The sequence below is a fragment of the Mus caroli genome, unplaced genomic scaffold (assembly GCF_978045245.1).
Source record: "Mus caroli unplaced genomic scaffold, Mus_caroli_1 scaffold_7, whole genome shotgun sequence".
Lineage (NCBI taxonomy): Eukaryota > Metazoa > Chordata > Mammalia > Rodentia > Muridae > Mus > Mus caroli.
The window spans coordinates 111,323,700-111,342,445 of record NW_028227262.1 but is presented as its reverse complement, the minus strand read 5'-3'; the positions used below and the strand labels follow the sequence as shown (position 1 = coordinate 111,342,445).

General features: G+C 46.3%; 1 protein-coding gene across 1 annotated transcript in view; it reads right to left on the bottom strand.

Annotated features, from left to right (window-relative positions):
* Positions 1-12,641: 12,641 nt before the first annotated feature.
* The window catches only part of Zc3hav1 (zinc finger CCCH-type containing, antiviral 1), a 48,489-nt gene continuing 42,384 nt past the window's right edge, over positions 12,642-18,746 (bottom strand). Inside the window, exons 11-13 of the mRNA XM_021164844.3 lie at positions 18,610-18,740; positions 18,197-18,330; positions 12,642-14,629 (exon numbers count right to left, since the gene is read on the bottom strand). Of these exons, the coding sequence (XP_021020503.1) occupies positions 14,364-14,629; positions 18,197-18,330; positions 18,610-18,740 (531 nt within the window). The 3' untranslated portion in view covers positions 12,642-14,363. The remainder of the gene's footprint in view (positions 14,630-18,196; positions 18,331-18,609; positions 18,741-18,746) is intronic.

The following is an 18,746-nucleotide window of genomic DNA, read 5'->3' as shown; positions in this document are numbered from 1 at the left end:
GGCATGATCATGTTTTTCTTTGGAGAAATGTGGACTTTGGGACTTTGGATTTGGGAAGCATGGTATGCTTTAAGTGGGGCTTAAAGGACCATCCTAGTAGGAACATGAAAGACATTGGTGCTGAGGGTGATTTGAACTGTGCAGACCTGGCCCATGGTATGCTTTAAGTGGGGCTTAAAGGACCATCCTAGTAGGAACATGAAAGACATTGGTGCTGAGGATGATTTGAACTGTGCAGACCTGGCCCAAGAGGTGTCAGGGGAGAAGAATTTCAGTATGTGGCATAGAAACTATTCTTGAGATATTTTGGTGAAGAATGTAACTGCTTTTTGCCCTTGTCTTAAGAGTCTACCTGAGGCTAAGATTTCAATTAATTGCATTAACAAAGGAAAGTCTCAGAAAAGCCCAGCAGAGACTTTGTTCTCTGGAGTAGTCTCATGAAGAGTGTTTTGATTAAAAGGAGCAATCTGAGAAAGGAAAAATACAAAATGTATGGCTCAAGTAATAAAAGGGCATCACAGAGTGGAATGGGGCTCAATTCTGTGTTCTAGGAGACAACAGATTAAGGGAGTGGAGACTTTGGGGCAAGATCCCACCCAGCTAAGTTTATCGTTTATGTGTTTGCCATTGAACATGGAATAGTTGTACTGAAAGACCCCCGAAGGGAGACCCTCACTCAAGTCTCGGGACAGCCGCGAACCCAAGAAGACACTGAGACCGAACTCTGAGTATATGAAGGAAGATTTAATAAAGCAACAGCAAGCAAGCACATGAACCAGAGCTCTGGGGTCGAAACTCATACACCAAGCATGGTATAGAGGAGATTCGACCCCGGCCCAAGTTTTTCTCAGGCTTTTATAGAAAACAGCCAAGGGGGGAGCAGGGCAGGGAAAGTACAAATTTACGTCACCAAGGGGTCCTGCCAAGAGTTTTTCCAAGGGGCTTTCCATAACCTAGGGGTCGTGTCCTATATTTTGGCAATGTTCAAACCCTTATCTCAAGAATGTTTCCGGCACAGTCTTCAGTTGGGAGGGGTTGGACTAGGTTTGTTCCAGGAGACCCTTATCTAAAAAATGTTCCTGGAACAGTTTTCATTTGGGAGGAGGTCGGACTCTGGGGTGAAGAGTTCAGGAATGTACTCTGGGGTAAAAAGTTCAGGAGTGTTCCAGGAACAGTCTCTAGATGGGAGGGGTAAGGGGACTCTGAGTTGAAGAGTTCAGGAAGAGTTCAGTAATTTTCCTCTTTCATTCCCCCCTTCTTCTAGTGAATAGCTCTAATCTTAGAGCGAGGCCTCTTGGAGGACCCGATATTGTTGTCTTAGTACCATAACCTGCACTGCATTTATTCTTTCTCTAATAAAAGCTACTAACTTATTGAGAATGCAAGGGCCAAAAGTAAGCAAAAGCATAAGTGTAATTAAGGGTCCTGCTATGGTGGAGAGGAGGGTGGTGAGCCAAGGGGACTTATTAAACCAGCTTTCGAACCATCCTTGTTGGCTTTCTCTTTCTCTTTTACGCATATCTAGGCGTTCTCTAAGTTTGGCCATAGAATCTTTGATTACTCCTGAATGATCAACATAAAAACAACATTCTTCTTTCAAGGCAGCACAGAGTCCTCCTTCTTTAAGGAATAATAAGTCTAATCCTCTCCTGTTTTGCAGCACTACTTCAGACAGGGAAGTCAAAGATTCTTCTAAGTTGGTTATAGACTGTTCTATAGTTCTAAGATCAATATCCATAGCTGTACGTAATTCTTCATAGTATTGGGGGGTCTTAATTAAGGCAGCGGTCCCTGTACCTACTCCTGCTGCTACTCCTAATCCTAAAAGTACTGCCAAAGTTAAGGTAACGGGTTCTCTTTTCCAGCGGATCCGGTGATCAAACTTGTCTAAAAAGGAGCTATCATCATGATACAGGAGTTTAGGAATAAGTTGAACTAAAATGCAGAAATCTTTGGAACTATTAAAAACAGATATAGATACACAAGGAGTGAGACCGGTATTGCAAGCCCATACTGTGTCTATGGGGGGCACTAGATACTGACCACTTTTGCTAGGCTGGATGTTCTGGGTCTGATTACAGAGGTGTCGTTTATCCTGAGGCGCCTGGCCTAAACAAAGCCCACTTCCTGAAACTGCTGCCAAAGTCAGCTTTCTGTTTTCCCCCCAAAGGCATTGAGAATGATCTGAAGTAGTATTATAAGTTCTGATCTGAGCAATTCCTTCATAATAAGGTGGCCTAGAGGCATAGCATAACCAACATGATTGAGTCATATTAGGATTAGTCCTATTTAATACTAAAACAGCTCCTTGGACTAGACTGACCAGACGGCTCTCTGTGTCTAGGGGCGGTGGGGAAACTAAGGTTGGCTTCATGAGGGGAGTATTAGTCCCTAGGGAAGGTCTCACTGTGTTGGGCTGTAGAGTTGGTGGAGCTGGTACGGCCGGGACTTGTGGGGGAGCCGGTGCAACTGGGGGGCCCTGTTCTGTAAGGACTTTGTTGGGCCCTATGGGTGTTACCGCCAGGTCTTTCATTGTCAGTCTGATCGTAAAAATAAACCCAGGGTCTCTTGGTGGAATGTATACTCGCCAACCCCACTTATTTCCTTTAAGCCAACTTAAGCGATTTTCTTTCCCTTTTTCAGTGAATTTTATGAGTAGGGGGTTGCAGTATTTACCTTTGCATGGCCCTGAGGGGCTGTTTTCACGAGCACACCCACTCTCTAGGTATTTATAGGGGTTTCTTTCTCCTTGGTTTGGCCTGTCATACACACTACCCCGTTTTACCGTGATTAAGTCCCAGTCAGAGGAAGGCTTCCAGTAGGCTTCCCCTGTTGTTTCACATGTCCATTTACCACAAAAATAATCTGATGCCCCCCCACATTCTTGTTGAAGCTTTCCGCTCCGACCCTGACCGGGGCAAACATAAAAATGTGCAGCTCTAAGATTAGCTCGGTAGAATTGCCCCGAACATCCATACGTGCTCCCTATTCCATTCGGAACACACCGCTGTTCAGGGGGTGGGTTAACAAGATCAGTATGATCGGGGAGGTCCCAATTGGGAGATCCCGCTGCTAACCTACAGACGTCAGGTGTGAGATCAGGCCACCAAGTCCAAGGGGGAAGGACTGCAGTGATTGCCCATACAATGTTTCCCTCCTCATTAAGCACTTCCCAAGACTGTTGAATTGGGGCATGAGGGTTGTGGTTCCCTAGGCTTAGGGTGGCACCCGCGACACAAGCGAAGTTTAAGAGGATTGTCAGTAGTTGCCACCGTCCAGTTGTCTTCATGGTTGCCTCTACCCTGGCTAGGAGCCTTTTTGACGTGGGAGGCGTGAATCCAGGCGGCGATTCCGTCTACCTTTACTGCCGTGGGAGTTGTTAACAGTACCAGATATGGTCCTTTCCACCGAGGCTCAAGAGTGCCAGCGCGATGTCATCTGACAAGGACCGAATCTCCAACCTGGAACCCGTGGGGCACTGCCGTAGTCCCCGGTGCATAAGCTTCTTTGATCTGGTCCCAAATCTGTGTTCTGACAACTTCCAAGGCCTTTAAATGGGTAAACAGAGCAGAGGGTGAGGAAGAGTCAACACAGGGATCCAATATCCCGCTAGACTCAGTCAAGGGGGGCGGTCCCCCATGTAGAATTTCATAAGGAGTAAGACCGAAACGTCCAGGTGTGTTTCGGACTCTAAGAAGCGCAAAGGGAAAGAGGGTCACCCAGTCTTTACCACCGGTCTCAATAGCTAATTTAGTTAGGGTCTCTTTTAGAGTTCTATTCATTCTTTCTACCTGTCCTGAGCTTTGGGGTCTATAAGCACAATGTAACTTCCAATCAGTCCCCAATTGTGAGGCCAATCCCTGACTTACCTGGGCAACAAATGCGGGCCTGTTGTCTGAACCAATTACCTTGGGGATCCCAAACCTGGGTAGGATTTCTTCAAGGATCTTCTTGGTCACCACCTGAGCGGTTTCAGACTTAGTGGGAAAAGCCTCTACCCATCCAGAAAAGGTGTCTATAAACACTAGCAGGTATTTGTTGCCATACATTCCTGGTTTAATTTCAGTAAAGTCCACTTCCCAGTAAACTCCGGGGCGATCTCCTCGCTGTCTCTTTCCTGGTTCTTTGTAAGGTCGGGCAGCATTGGTGAGAGCACAAGCCTGGCAGGAGTCAATTACCTGTTGTACCACCGAGTTGAGTTTTAAAATATAATAATCTGAACCCTTGATCAGCTGTAGGAGTTTATCAGATCCCAGATGAGTCAGTTGATGTAATTTTTGGACATAGTCTCTTCCTTCTTTTGTGGGTAAAATAATACGCCCATCTACAGTCCGTGCTAGCCCCCTAAAATTAAATTCTTGCGCCTGTTTGCGACAAACCATGGAATCTAATAGTTTAAAATCTTCATCAGTGTAAGTATAATTAGGACTGGTTGCCGGTGAGGGCTTTGGCAGGGACCTGCCTTTTTCTACCATGATCGTTACCTCCTGAGCTGCCTGCTTTGCTGCTGCATCAGCCATCTGGTTCCCTCGGGCCACAGGATCCTGTCCTTTTTGATGGCCCGGACAATGGATAATAGCCACTTTCTTTGGCATATGTATAGCCTCTAGGAGGGCCAGAATTTCTTCTTTGTTTTTAATGTCTTTACCTGCCGAGGTAAGTAGCCCCCTCTGTTGGTAGATAGCCCCATGGATATGGGCTGTAGCGAAAGCATAGCGGCTGTCAGTGTAAATGTTGATCGCCTTACCTTCAGCCAACCGCAGGGCTTGGGTTAGCGCCAGGAGTTCAGCCTTCTGAGCCAAAGTTCCTTCTGGAAGACCACTCGCCCAAATTACCTGTTTTCCATCTACCACTGCCGCTCCTGCTTTCCTTTTTCCCTCCACCACAAAGCTGCTACCATCTGTGTACCAGGCAGGCACACCTGGCCAAGGCTGATCAGTCAGATCCCTCCTCGTTCCAGTTTCTTCAGCCAGGACATTAGCACATTGATGTACAGGAGTGGAGTCATCCGCCAAGGGGAGGAGGGTGGCAGGATTGAGGATGGCAGGTGGAGCAAAAGTTACTCGATCATTTAGCAACAAACTCTGGTAGTGGGTCATCCGGGCATTAGTCATCCATCGATCAGGGGGCTGTCGCACAATACTTTCCAAAGCATGGGGGGCGATTATAGTCACATGCTGACCCAGGGTAAGCTTGTCAGCGTCTTTAACAAGCAGGGCTACTGCAGCAATGGCTTTCAGGCAGGAGGGCCAACCGCTGGCGACTGGGTCAAGCTTTTTAGATAGATAGGCCACTGGCCGCTTCCAGGGCCCCAGAGTCTGAGTCAAAACCCCGCGGGCTACTCCAGCCCGCTCATCAACATATAGGGTAAAAGGCTTAGTCAAATCTGGCAAGGCCAGAGCAGGGGCTGCAAGCAGGGCTGCCTTTATGCTGTCAAAGGCTTTTTGGTGTTCCTCAGTCCAGGTGAATGGGACTTTTTCTTTAGTAAGTGGATATAGAGGGACCGCCAGTGTTGCGAACCCTGGTATCCAGAGTCTGCAAAAGCCCGCCGTCCCCAGAAACTCACGTACTTGACGAGGGGTGGTAGGGGTTGGGATCAGCATCACAGTCTTTTTTCTGGCCTCGGTGAGCCACCGCTTTCCGTCTCGGAGGGTGTATCCTAGGTAGGTCACCTCAGTACGACATAACTGAGCTTTCTTGGCTGATACCCGGTACCCCAACTCACCCAGTTCATTCAGGAGCTTCTTGGTTCCCTCAAGGCACAGTTCCTGGGTTGAGGCTGCAACCAGTAAGTCATCTACGTACTGCAAAAGAGAAATCTGAGGGTTTTGCGCTCTAAAAGGCGCAAGGTCCCGGTGAAGTGCTTCATCAAAAAGAGTAGGAGAGTTCTTGAATCCTTGGGGCAACCTCGTCCAGGTTAGCTGGCCCGTGTGTCCTCCTTCTGGGTCCCTCCACTCAAAAGCAAACAGTGGCTGGCTATTAGGGTGTAATTGAAGGCAGAAAAAGGCATCTTTTAAGTCTAGAACTGTGTACCAAGTCCGCTCTGGCGGGAGGGAACTTAGCAGGTTGTAAGGATTTGGAACGGTAGGGTGAATGTCCTGCACCCTCTTGTTAACTTCTCTCAAATCTTGCACTGGTCGATAATCATTAGTCCCAGGCTTTCGTACTGGCAGGAGAGGTGTGTTCCAAGGGGATTGGCAAGGCACTAGAATTCCTTGCTCTATTAGTCTCTGAATATGTGTCCGGATGCCTTCTTTAGCTTCTTTACTCATAGGGTATTGTTTGACCGAGTCGGGGGAGGCATCGGCTTTTAACTCTACCACGACCGGTGGTACTTGTTTAGCTAATCCCATTCCTGCTTGCTCAGCCCAGACTCCAGAAAAAGCGGATAGCCATTCAGGGTCTGGCAATTGTTTGGGACCCTGCTCGTGGAGGCGATATTCCTCTTCTAAATTTAAAACCAAACACGCTATAGGGGTCTCTCCCCAGGTAACTTCTGGTCCCTTTGAGGTGAACTGAACTTGAGCTTTAAGTTTGGTCAATAAGTCTCGTCCCAGAAGGGGCGCAGGGCACTCAGGAATCACAAGAAAAGAGTGAGTTACTTGATTTTTTCCTATTTCCAACACTCTCTTAGTAGTCCAGGGGTAAAATTTACTGCCAGTGGCTCCTATTACCATAGTCTTCTTACTTCCTAATTGTCCTAACGGTTTAGTCAAGACTGAATGTTCTGCTCCTGTGTCTATTAAAAAATTAACAGGAGTCCCCTCCACAGAAAGTGTTACCCTAGGCTCAGGGAGGGGGTCCGAGCCCCGACTTCCCTAGTCTTCTTTCATAGCCAACACCTTGGGTCCTCTTGGCTTCTTTTTGGGGCAATCTCTGGCCTAATGTCCTTTTTCTCTGCAGTAAGCACACTGGTCTTTTTCAAGTGGAAATTTCTGTTCTCCTGGAGGTCTTCTTGCCCTGTTGCCCAGGTACCCTAACTGTCCTTTTTCTGACTTTCTTTCACCTATTACTGTGGCCAAAATCTTAGCTAAGTTTCTCTCTTGGCGGCAATCACGCCGATTCTCTCTCTCTTCGATCTCTTTCTTTTCTCTCTCCTGTTTTTCTTCTTCTGTCTCCCTTTTGTGATATACTTTCTCTGCTTCCTTTACTAAGTCCTGTAGAGTATAGTCCTGGAGTCCCTCTAGCCTCTGCAGTTTCTTTTTAATATCAGGGGCTGATTGGCCAATAAAAGTTATTGCTACAGCCGCCTGCTGTCCCTCTGAGGAAGGGTCAAACGGAGTATATCTCCGGTATGCCTCCATGAGGCGTTCTAAAAAGACAGAGGGTGGCTCTGTTGGACCCTGTAGGACTTCCCTTACCTTAGCCAAATTAGTGGGCCGTCGAGCGGCTCCTCTGAGACCTGCCACTAGAGTCCGGTGATAGATCAGGAGACGCTCCCTACCTTCCGCTGTGTTGTAATCCCAATTGGGGCGAGTCAGTGGGAAAGCTGCATCTATGAGGTTGGGGAGACCGGTGGGAGTCCCATCCTGCCCAAGGACATTCTTGCGGGCTTCTAGCAAGATTCTCTCCCTCTCCTCTGTAGTGAAGAGGACCTGCAGAAGCTGCTGGCAGTCATCCCACGTGGGTTGGTGGGAGAACATGAGGGACTCAAGGAGTCCTGTTAAACCTGTAGGATTCTCTGAAAAGGAGGGATGGTTAGTTTTCCAGTTATATAAATCAGAAGAGGAAAAAGGCCAGTACTGCAAAGGAATGAGATCATTGGGTCCTGGCGCTGGCCCTCCCACATGTGCTCTAAGTGGCAAGGCGACTGTTGAATCTGCCCCCCCTTCCTCCCCAGGGCTTCGGCCTCGGCGGCTCCTAGTTCCCCCCGCCGGTCCCTGTGCTCCTCTCGCTATTGGTCCCTGTGGCGGGGCAGCCGCAGGCTGCTGGGGTGGGGGGTAAGGGGGAGGTTGGGAGTCCATCCAGAGGAGGTCGTCAACCTCTGGATAAATCTTGGGGGGTGCTGAGGGACTGGATTTTTCGGCTGCATCGGACTGGACAACCGCGACCGTCAGTTTCGAAGGATTTGGAATCCAAGGCTTGACCCACGGAGGTGGGAACTGAACAAGACTCTGCCAAGTCACAATGTAGGGGATCTGATCAGGGTGACCTCCTTCTTCCTGAAAAACAATTTGCCTGACGGCGGCGATTAGTGACAAGTCAAAAGCACCCTCCGGTGGCCAGCCCACTCCAAATGTCGGCCACTCGGAGGTGCAGAAGGTCTGCCAAGGACCTTTTCTAACCTCCACCGACTGGTTGTGAGCTCTGACCCTCACCTCTCCCCAATGCTCCAGGGTTAGAGACAGGGGAGAGGAGGCAGATTGTCCCATTTCTAAAATAATAGCAGACACAACAAGAGCAGACACGAGACTGAGACAAAAAAGAAACCAAAAACAGCGGCGACTTCGCGTCGACCACAGGCAACTTACAGAATCAGATGGCCTTTCCAAGGCCGGCCGATTGAGACCTTCCACCAAGGTGATGGTCTCCTGGCCTTCAGAGGGGTCCACCAGGCGTCCCTGGTCCTCCCCTGTTCCTCCTGGGACGTCTCCCAGGGCGAGCGGACGGTAGACACCTGGACACGTCTGTCCTTATCCACCCCGCGCTCCCTCCCGGAGCGCGGTCTCTGGTGCTCGTACTGAGCACAGAGCATCGCGCAAAACCGAAACTGCGATCGCACCAGATACAGATTCAGATGGCCTCTCCAAGGCCCACAGATCGAGACCCTCCTGGCCTCCAGAAACAGAACACAGACACCAGACCAAGACAGAGCAGAAAATCTTACCTTCAAGTGGGTCTAGGACTTCTGGGTGGTCGCGCAAATCCCGGACGAGCCCCCAAATGAAAGACCCCCCCAAAGGGAGACCCTCACTCAAGTCTCGGGACAGCCGCGAACCCAAGAAGACACTGAGACCGAACTCTGAGTATATGAAGGAAGATTTAATAAAGCAACAGCAAGCAAGCACATGAACCAGAGCTCTGGGGTCGAAACTCATACACCAAGCATGGTATAGAGGAGATTCGACCCCGGCCCAAGTTTTTCTCAGGCTTTTATAGAAAACAGCCAAGGGGGGAGCAGGGCAGGGAAAGTACAAATTTACGTCACCAAGGGGTCCTGCCAAGAGTTTTTCCAAGGGGCTTTCCATAACCTAGGGGTCGTGTCCTATATTTTGGCAATGTTCAAACCCTTATCTCAAGAATGTTTCCGGCACAGTCTTCAGTTGGGAGGGGTTGGACTAGGTTTGTTCCAGGAGACCCTTATCTAAAAAATGTTCCTGGAACAGTTTTCATTTGGGAGGAGGTCGGACTCTGGGGTGAAGAGTTCAGGAATGTACTCTGGGGTAAAAAGTTCAGGAGTGTTCCAGGAACAGTCTCTAGATGGGAGGGGTAAGGGGACTCTGAGTTGAAGAGTTCAGGAAGAGTTCTGTAATTTTCCTCTTTCAGTACCATGTAAGGCTTTATTATTAATTGGTTATTATTTTCATTCAGACTTTTTTTTTCATGGCACTCATTCAGACTTTTAATCTGGAATGAATTACAATCCAGAAATGGAGGACACAGGCTTTTGATCCAGCTCTTGAGAAATAGTGGCCATGAAAAGCTTAGGTCCAGCCACAGTAGTACAGGCCTTTAATCCCAAGAGACAGAGGCAAGCAGATCTCTCAGTTCAAGGCCAATCTGGTATAGAGAAGTTAGGTGATACACACCTCTAATCCCAGCATTCAGAAGTCAGCCATGCAGATCTCTGAGTGAGGTTCAAGGTCAACCTACAAAGCAAGTTTTAGGACAGCCAAGCTTAGGCAATGAAGGCAGAAAGCTGATGATAATGTAATAGAACAAGGGGGCCAAGTTCCAGGTTCAGCAAGCAGCACTTGGAAGCTTCAGCCATGTGGCTCTGGCTTTAGAGTCAAAAGTAAAAGGGACAATTGATGCTGGTTAGCTGGAGCTATGAAATTAGCAGTGATTACAAAGAGATCAGCATCACTGAGGTGAAACCTTCTGGCAAGAATTTATGTTCCAGAGATAGCCAAGGCTATACCTACCTCATGCTTGATCTACCTGGACTTTGTAATGTGTAAGAATCACTCAGATGGTACTGGTTTTGAAGGCATAAGGGGGTCATGGAGAGCATCTGAGGCTTGGCACTGGTGAGGCCAGAGAAGGCTACTGGTGATGGTACAGCCTCAATTGCAGTTGACAGCCCAGAACTAAAGGGATCATGCAAAGAACTTGAGGCTTGAAGGGAGCCTATGAGAGGCTATTGGTGAAGCCTAGTTCCACTGGAAGACCCCAGCATATTGGAGATGCCAGTACCATGGAATGACCACCAAGAACAGCAGCAGCAGTGGAGTAGAGTTAACTAGAGTGCTACAGAGGGCAGAGCTGGAGAAGTGACTCAAGCCTTTGGAGGAGCCCAGAAGATTATGTATGGACCCTATACACTGGAACAAAAAGATGTAAAGTTGAAGTTGCCTTGAATACCTCAAGATGTTAGAGATGTCAGAGCCATGGGATACCTACCAAGGACAACTGCTAACAGGGAATAGAACCAGCCCAAGAGAACAAAGTTAGTTGCTGCTCAATGCCAGATCTGCCAACAGCAGTCAACAAGGATGAAAGGAGTTGGAGAATTGAAGAGTGCTTTAACATCAGAAATGGAGACAGAGTTTGGAGATGGTTTTCTGTATTACTTTGGCCCAGTATTTCCTCACCATGACACTATGGAATGATAATGTATATTCTACAAGATGTTGGAGATATGTGATCTTTTTTATTTTGATTTCTTAAGGGATTACAGTTAAGAGATTGCATGAACCTAAGAAGAGACTTTGAACTTTGTTGTTAAGACTGGTATAAACTGTGGGACTTTTGAAGCTGGACTAAATGTATTTTGCACTATACTACAGCTAGGTATGGCTCCCATAGACTTATGTGTTTGAATATGCCTATGGGGGCTAGGGAGTGCTTGGCTCATGGAGTGGCACTATTAGGAGGTGTGGCCTTGTTAGAGTAGTTGTAGCCTTGTTAGAGAAGGGCTTTGAGACCCTACTCCTAGCTGCCTGGAAGCCAGTCTTCTCCTGTTTGCCTTTGGAACAAGATGTAGAAATCCCCAGCACAATGACTGGTTGGACACTGCCATGCTTCCTACCATGATGATAATCGACTGAACCTCAGAACCAGTAAGCCAGCCCCAATTAAATGTTGTCCTTTATAAGAGTTGCCTGGTTGCGGGGGAATGGGCGGCTGGAGAGATGGCTTAGCAGTTAAGAGCATGGACTACTCTTCCAGAGTCCTGAGTTCAATTCCCAGAAACCACATGGTGGCTCACAACCATCTGTAATGGAATCTGATGCCCTCTTCTGGTGTGTCTGAAGATAACAGCAGTGTACTCACATATGAAAAATAAATAAATAAGTAAATAAATCTATCTTAAAAAAAAAAAGGTAAGGAGCCAGGCGTGGTGGCACATGCCTTTAATCCCAGCACTTGGGAGGCAGAGGCAGGCGGATTTCTGAGTTCAAGGACAGCCTGGTCTACAGAGTGAGTTCCAGGACAGCCAGGGCTACACAGAGAAACCCTGTCTCAAAAAAAACCAAAAACAAACAAACAAACAAAAAAACCCAAAAACCAAAAAACAGTGCCTTACTGGCATGGAGGCTCACTCAACTTGTGGATGTTCTGTCCTGACTTTGTCAAATGTGTGCTACCGTGCACACTGCTCTCTGGTCTTCTCTCCATGACCCACAGCTTGTGATGAAAAAAAAAAAAGAATGAGTAGAGAAGGGCCCCACTTTAAAAACAAAAAAAACAGGCTCATTTATTACAGACTGGCGTTGAACCTGCTACTTACGGAGCTGAGGATGACCTTGAACTTGAATGACCCTCCACCTCGCAAGTGCATACTCACCACTGGTGAATTGAACCCAGTGCTTTGTGTAATCTAGACAAGTACTCTTATAAACTGAGCTACATCCTCAAGACATTAGACTGAACCTCTGAACCTGGAAGCCAGCCGAAATTAAATGTTCTTTTCAAGAGTTGTTTTAGTCACGGTGTCTGTTCACAGCAGTTAAACCCTACTAAGACACTGGCCTAGAACTCACAGAAAATTTCCTGCTTCTGCCTAAAGGCATTTGCCACCACAGCCAGCTTGAAAGAAAGGTTTTCGAAGATTGGCCAAGAGGTTAATTCTGCCTATAAATTAACTTTTATATCTTAGCCCGACACTGTTACCACCAAGGGAGGAGGAAAAGTGTGTTTATGGCTTCTAACACCTCTCCTTAAGTTTGTAGTCCAAAGCTGCGCCAATCCACTGCAGCCTTAGCTGTCACCATGCCTGTCTTGCCTTTCAGTCTGCTGTCTGTAGTGGATTGTTTGTTTGTTTGTTCTAGAGAGATGGCTCAGAGGTTAAGAGCACTGACTGCTCTTCCAGGGGTCCTGAGTTCAGTTCCCAGCAGCTACATTGTGGCTCACAACTATCTGCAATGAGATCCAGAGATCCAGCGCCCTCTTCCGGTGTGTCTGAAGACAGCTACAGTGTATTCACATACATAAAATAAATAAATTTTAGAAAAAGAAAGAGCCATAAACAGACCAAATGAAGGCAAATGAATCAAATTATTTTTTCTTTTTATTGAGCAAACAAGGATTATAAATCAAAGAACACAGCATAAACAAGAAGGATTATAAATCAAGGAACACCTCATTTTTAAAAACTGGGGGCTTGAGAGGCAAGGATCTGGCTTATTCTGTTGTAAAAGAGTAGAAATAACAATTGAATTGATCCAAGAGTGTTGCCGTTAACTAGATCAGTGATTCCCACTGTAGTATACTGGAGAATGGTGGTTGTTGGCTTTGTATCTAAAGTTTATTAACGGCACTGAGTAGATGCAGCCTGAGGCAGAACAAGTGCCCTGCCGTGTGTGGATGGGTCAGTCCCACACACAGACTGTTCGTTCTGCATCTTTACGACTGTCTAATGTCCTGGTGGACATGTATTCAGGACCTACAACTTGTCTGAGAAAGAATCCTTGGATTCCTCTGAGACAGACTGTAATTTGTCCTGTCTTATTTATCTATCATTTCAATTAAAGTGATTGCGCCCTATCCTTCACCATAGACAGATAAAGCGGAGTCTGCTATGGTGAACCCTAATACTGCATTCCGTCACACATCCCTCTAATCTTTCATTTTCCTGTACTTCATTCATCTCAGGAAGTTGCCCCTGCTGGACTCTTAAGCCAAACCTATTCCTAGTGAGAGTTAACATGTTTCGTAGCTGATAGCGTAGTCATGCCTGAGTACTTAACAGTTTATGTCCATTACAGAGTTCTGACCTTCTAAGTTTCCATTATAACACAAGTAGGGCACTAAATTAAGTCTGAATAAACTCAAATGTAGATTATATTACCTATAAATCATCTCAAGGTGGCAAAGGATGTTATAAAAGATCTACCTTTAAAAGGATGAACAGGTCTAGTAGGGTCTGTGGTTGTCATGACTTCAAGCAAAGGAGGGTGCTACTGGCATTTAGCATGTGAGAGCCAACTATGCATCTTTCCATACATTGGGCAGTTCCTCACAGTAAGAAATTACTCTGCACCCTATTCGAGTTTTGAATGTCTCTTTAGACATTCGTGTACGACCTACAGCTCGTCTGCAAGAATGTAGCTCTCCATTCTCGCTGTTTCACAATCTGTAAGTTCTCTTGTGCTGTAGCTTTATTTCAATGAAGGTATTTTTCGTTCTTACCATGTACAGATAATTGCTGACATTTGCAAATAACGTGTATTGTTAGTTTTCACTAATGTCTACACATGTCCCTGCTTTTTCATGTTCTTCCAATTCCTTTCTTCCAAGCTCATACTGGTTCACGGTAAGCGGAGGCATCTGACGACTCCATTATGGCTTAGTACTTAAAGTCGTGCCGAAGTTATGACCTTATATTTCTCTCTTACATTATAATAGTAAATTTGATATTTTTCAATTAATGAAATTGTGTGGATAATCTATACCCGAATTGCACTTTGAATATTAGACAAAACAGATATTGCCTACTAGGTGGTAAAAACTGACAGAATAGTTCGTCCAGAACCAATGAATTAGATGCAAAGGCGCCAAGGATTATAAGAACACCTGATATTGGCTGGTATTGGGGAGGTAAAATCAGACTTAGGAACAATGTGTAGGGATTGGGGAAGCAAGGAACTGGTTTAAGTCGTTAGGTAACGGAGCAAGGGAATGTAAAAGCCTACCTACTGTCTGAAAATGTTTTGGTCCTAAATAGCAACAGAATGGTTTCAGCACGGTATACACTCTTTCTAACTAATTATGCATCCTTTCTCTTTCTCTGACTCCACATACTCAATCACATACTCTGGGTAAATTTGTTCTTTCCGGAAAATGACAAAGACGGAGGGATTCAGCCTGGTGTCCACACAGCTGTCATAGAGCGCGGGAGGGCTACTTAATGTCATATTTCCTTCAATGACACTTCCAACCAGGACTCGGGCTACAAACATGACAGTGCCTCTGGAATCATATGAACTCCTGTGGGAATAGATGGCTTCTTTTGTAAAATAATTTCCTAGAAATGATCAGAAAAAAAAAAAAGTGGAGAATTACTATCAGCGAGCATAGGTTGTAACAGAATACAAAGAATCAGACACTGATGTGAATGAAAGAAACATCTGCCAACAACACCTGACTGACACCGGTAAGCCCTCAATAGTTAATCCTCAGCATGAACATAACTAACTGCATGCAGTTCCAATCAGGCGGGAGGCACGGCTCTGCTAACACTTCCAGAGAGGGTCTCCCAGAACACCCACCTGGATGCAGGTAATGTCAGTCATGCCAAGGGCTGGCAACCCAGCCTGAGTAAAAAAGAAAATGGAAGAAAAGCAGACACACACTAGCATCCCCCCACCTGCTTCCTGACCCTGGCTGCATTTTGACCAGGTGCCTGGAATTATTGCTGCTATGCCTTTCCTACCAAAAGAAATCCATTGCCCCTTAAGTTGCTTCTTGTTGGGTATTTGGTCATGGTGACAACCAATACAGAAAACTGATGCAAAAAAGTGGGGCTGTTGCTGTCATAAACTTGACCCAAGGTTGTAGGCCTTTGGAGCTGGTCTGTGGAGGGAATGTGGAAGAGTCTGGATTTGTGGCCTAGAACTGCAGGCAGAGGTCAGTGGGCTCATCTGGGAGGGAGAAAGACCAGAACTCTGAAAAAAAACAAAAAAACAAAAAAAAAACAAACCCAAAACCAAATCCAAAACGGAAGGCAGTGCTTATGAGGAAACAGAGAAATGAAAGCTGTACTGGGGGTTGGGCTAGTAGCCATTTGTGTTATAGCCTAGCAACCAACCAATGTGTGCGGTTGCCTTCTGCCTATATCCTGATCTTTTTTTGTTTCCTTCCTTCCTTTCTTTTCTAAAAATTGTGTAGTTGTTTAAGATTTTATTTTATTTTATATATGTGAGTACACTGTCGCTGCTTCTGAAAGCGACACCAGAAGAGGGCATCAGATCCCATTACAGATGGCTGTGAGCCACCATGTGGTTGCTGGGAATTGAACTCATGACCTCTGGAAGAGCAGCCAGTGCTCTTAACCACTGAGCTATCTCTTTGGGCCATATGTGTGTAGTTGTGTGAGCATATGTGGCTCACATGTGTGTAGGATCCTGCAGAACAGAAGAGGACATGAGATCTCCTAGATCTGGAGTTATAGATGACTGTGAGCCTCCATTTGGGTACTGGGACTTGAACCCAGGTCCTTTGGAAAATACAGCCAGTACTCTTAACCCTCTAAGCTATCTCTCTAGCACATGTCCTGACTATCTGAATGAAGCTGAATATAAAGGTAATTGCCTGAGCTGCCTGGCAGGAGGAATTTCAAGATGGTAACCATAAGGTTGCAGATTTCTCACTGTGTTACTGAGACTTACAATGAGAATGCAGAGCATGAAGATAATGAAAGCTGTCCACTTTGCCAGGGAAAGAATAAGGAATCAGTTTAAAGTTGAGGGCAGGACACAGAGAACAGGTACCAGCGAGGTGGTTAAAAGTGTTAAAGACATTGACACCCTTAAGGGGAACCCTCACTTTACATGGCACAAAAGGACTGTGATTACAGCCTGAACTGTGTGTGTGTGTGTGTGTACGTGTGTGAATGCAGGCGCACATGTATGTGTGTGGAAGTGTGTAGAAGTCAGAGGACAAGCTTCGGTGCAGGTGCCATCCACATCTATTTACTGTTGACTGACTGAAGTGGGACCCCTCACTGGCCCTGAGCTTGCCACCCAGGTTATGCTGCCCAGTCAGAGAGACCCAGAAATGTACCTGCCTGCCTCCCCAACACTGAGGTTACAAGGTTCCAATCTCCATTGCACTCAGGTCCTCTGACTGAGCCTGAACTATTCTCCTCAGCCCTGAGCTTTCTTTCTGTATGTCTTCCCCCAACCCCATGGTGCTATTTTCTTATCAATGTAAGGTTTAATAAAAAACAAAGGTATTTGCAAGAGAATTAAATTAGTCCATCCAGGATCTTTCCGCTGACTTAGAAAATGGGTCAGGAATTGGAAAATAACCAAACACACAAACAAATCCAGCCGTTGCTCTCACTCCTTCCTCTATGCTTCCAGCTCCTCAGTTTGACCAGATTGATCTTTACAGCTGTACTCCACATTGATCCAGAGTCCCTGAGTCACTGAAGGACAAGGTCTCAATAGGTAGGCCTGGCTCTTCTGGAACTTTCCCGGTGAACCAGGCTAAACTCAATTTCAGAGATCTCCCTGCCTCTGTCCTCCTCCTGCTTCTAACCCCCTTCCTGCCTCTGTCCCCTTCCTGCCTCCTGCCTCTGCCCCCCCTTCCTGCCTCTGCCCCCTTCCTGCTTCCTGCCTCTGCCCCCTTCCTGCTTCCTGCCTCTGCCCCCCTTCCTGCCTTCTGCCGCTGCCCCCTCCTGCCTCCTGCCACTGCATTACACTCATGCACCAAAGCTGGGCAGTGACAGCACACGCCTTTAATTCCAGCATTTAGTAGAGGCAGGCAGATTTCTGAATTTAAGGCCAACCTGGATTACAGAGTGAGTTCTGGGACAGCCAAGGCTACATAGAGAAACCTTGTCTGAAAAAAAAAAAAAAAAAACCACAAACAAATAAACAAAAAAAACCACCACCACACCCAACTATTTTGTATTATTATTTTGTACTGTGCTAGGTCTGGGCCCTACTATAAATTTCTATATTAAACTGCCCCAGACCTACAGCATACAATAGCCACCAGAATTGCTTTATCATTATCGTCATCTTTCTCATCCTCTTCTTCTTGTTCATTTAATTTTTAGGTCAGCATACAATGTACTGGGTTTCACCATGACATCTCTATACATCTGTTTCGTTATACTTTATTTTCTCTCTTTCTGGTACTGTAGCTAAACCTGTGGGGCCTCTCTCAGGCTAGACCAGGCCTCTACCATTAAGAAATAGCCCCAACCTTTTTTCTTTCTATTTTAAGACTTGGTCTTACTAAGTTGTTCTGGCTAGCTTTGAGCTAGCTTTGTAGTACACACTAGCCTTGAACTAAATAAATCTTCCTGCCTCAGCCTCCCAAGCCTGCACTGCCAGGTCTGACCATATCTTATTCCTTAAACACCCACAAAGAATGAATGGTTCATAAAAAAAAAAAAAAAAAAAAAAAAAAAAGCATTCTGTGTGAGGGCAGACCCCTGATTACCTGTGACTGAGATGAGAAAGGGCTTCTCCCCACTCTCTCCTGGAACCATCAGTGGCATTAATTAGAAAGCTACTTTGAATAGCTCTGCAGCCACAGACAGCGATCAGGAAAAACCATCTCTAGTAAACAGCAATGGCAGAGAACATAGCCAGTAGATGGAACAGTTTACAAATATGAAGATCTTGAGTTGTTCCCAGAGAAAAAGACAAACAGACAAGAAGCCCTAGGGCCAAGGCCAGGCACCCACACCCTCAAGACAATGGAGCTGTCCTAACACAGGCTTAATAAGGTAACTCAGCTTATTTTCTCTGAAGGCCACTGGAGCCCAGAGATGCAGTTCTATAAAGTGATGCCAAGGGCATCTCAAGGAAACCACGCGCACGGCTGGAGTCACAGCTCTCTCTCCTCCAGCACAAACCTTTTCCATATCTGGTCTCCCGATTTCCATGTAGGATCCACTCGAAATTATTCTTACAGATGTAATCCATATGAATCCGGCCCGCCGCGTGAAATAGGAACATCTCAGTCTTGTTTTTCATCTTTTGCTTCTTGCTGATAAAGAGAAATGTGACATTCAGTACCAGGAACACTAGGCCAGCAAGATGGCCACCACTGGGTACAAGAGCTGAGTTCAGTCACCTGGACCCATGTGGCCCGGGGGGGCCGGGAGGGGGGGAATGGGACAACAGCCTCCAGCAAGTTTTCTTGTGATGTGCATGCCCCGCACCCTAGTGTCAAATAAATAAATGCACAAATAAAATAATAAAATGAATGAGCCCCTTTTGATCTACTTGAATAATATGATCCCCAAACAAGGTCTGATTATGTCACCTCTCAAAAGTGTCCCAGAGCTTCTGGTTCCATATCCTCTTTATCGTCACAATCTTGAATTGTTTCATGGATGCTTTAAACCGTTCACTTATTTTGGCATACTCCTCATCCTGGCTATTGAGTTCTATAAACTTAAG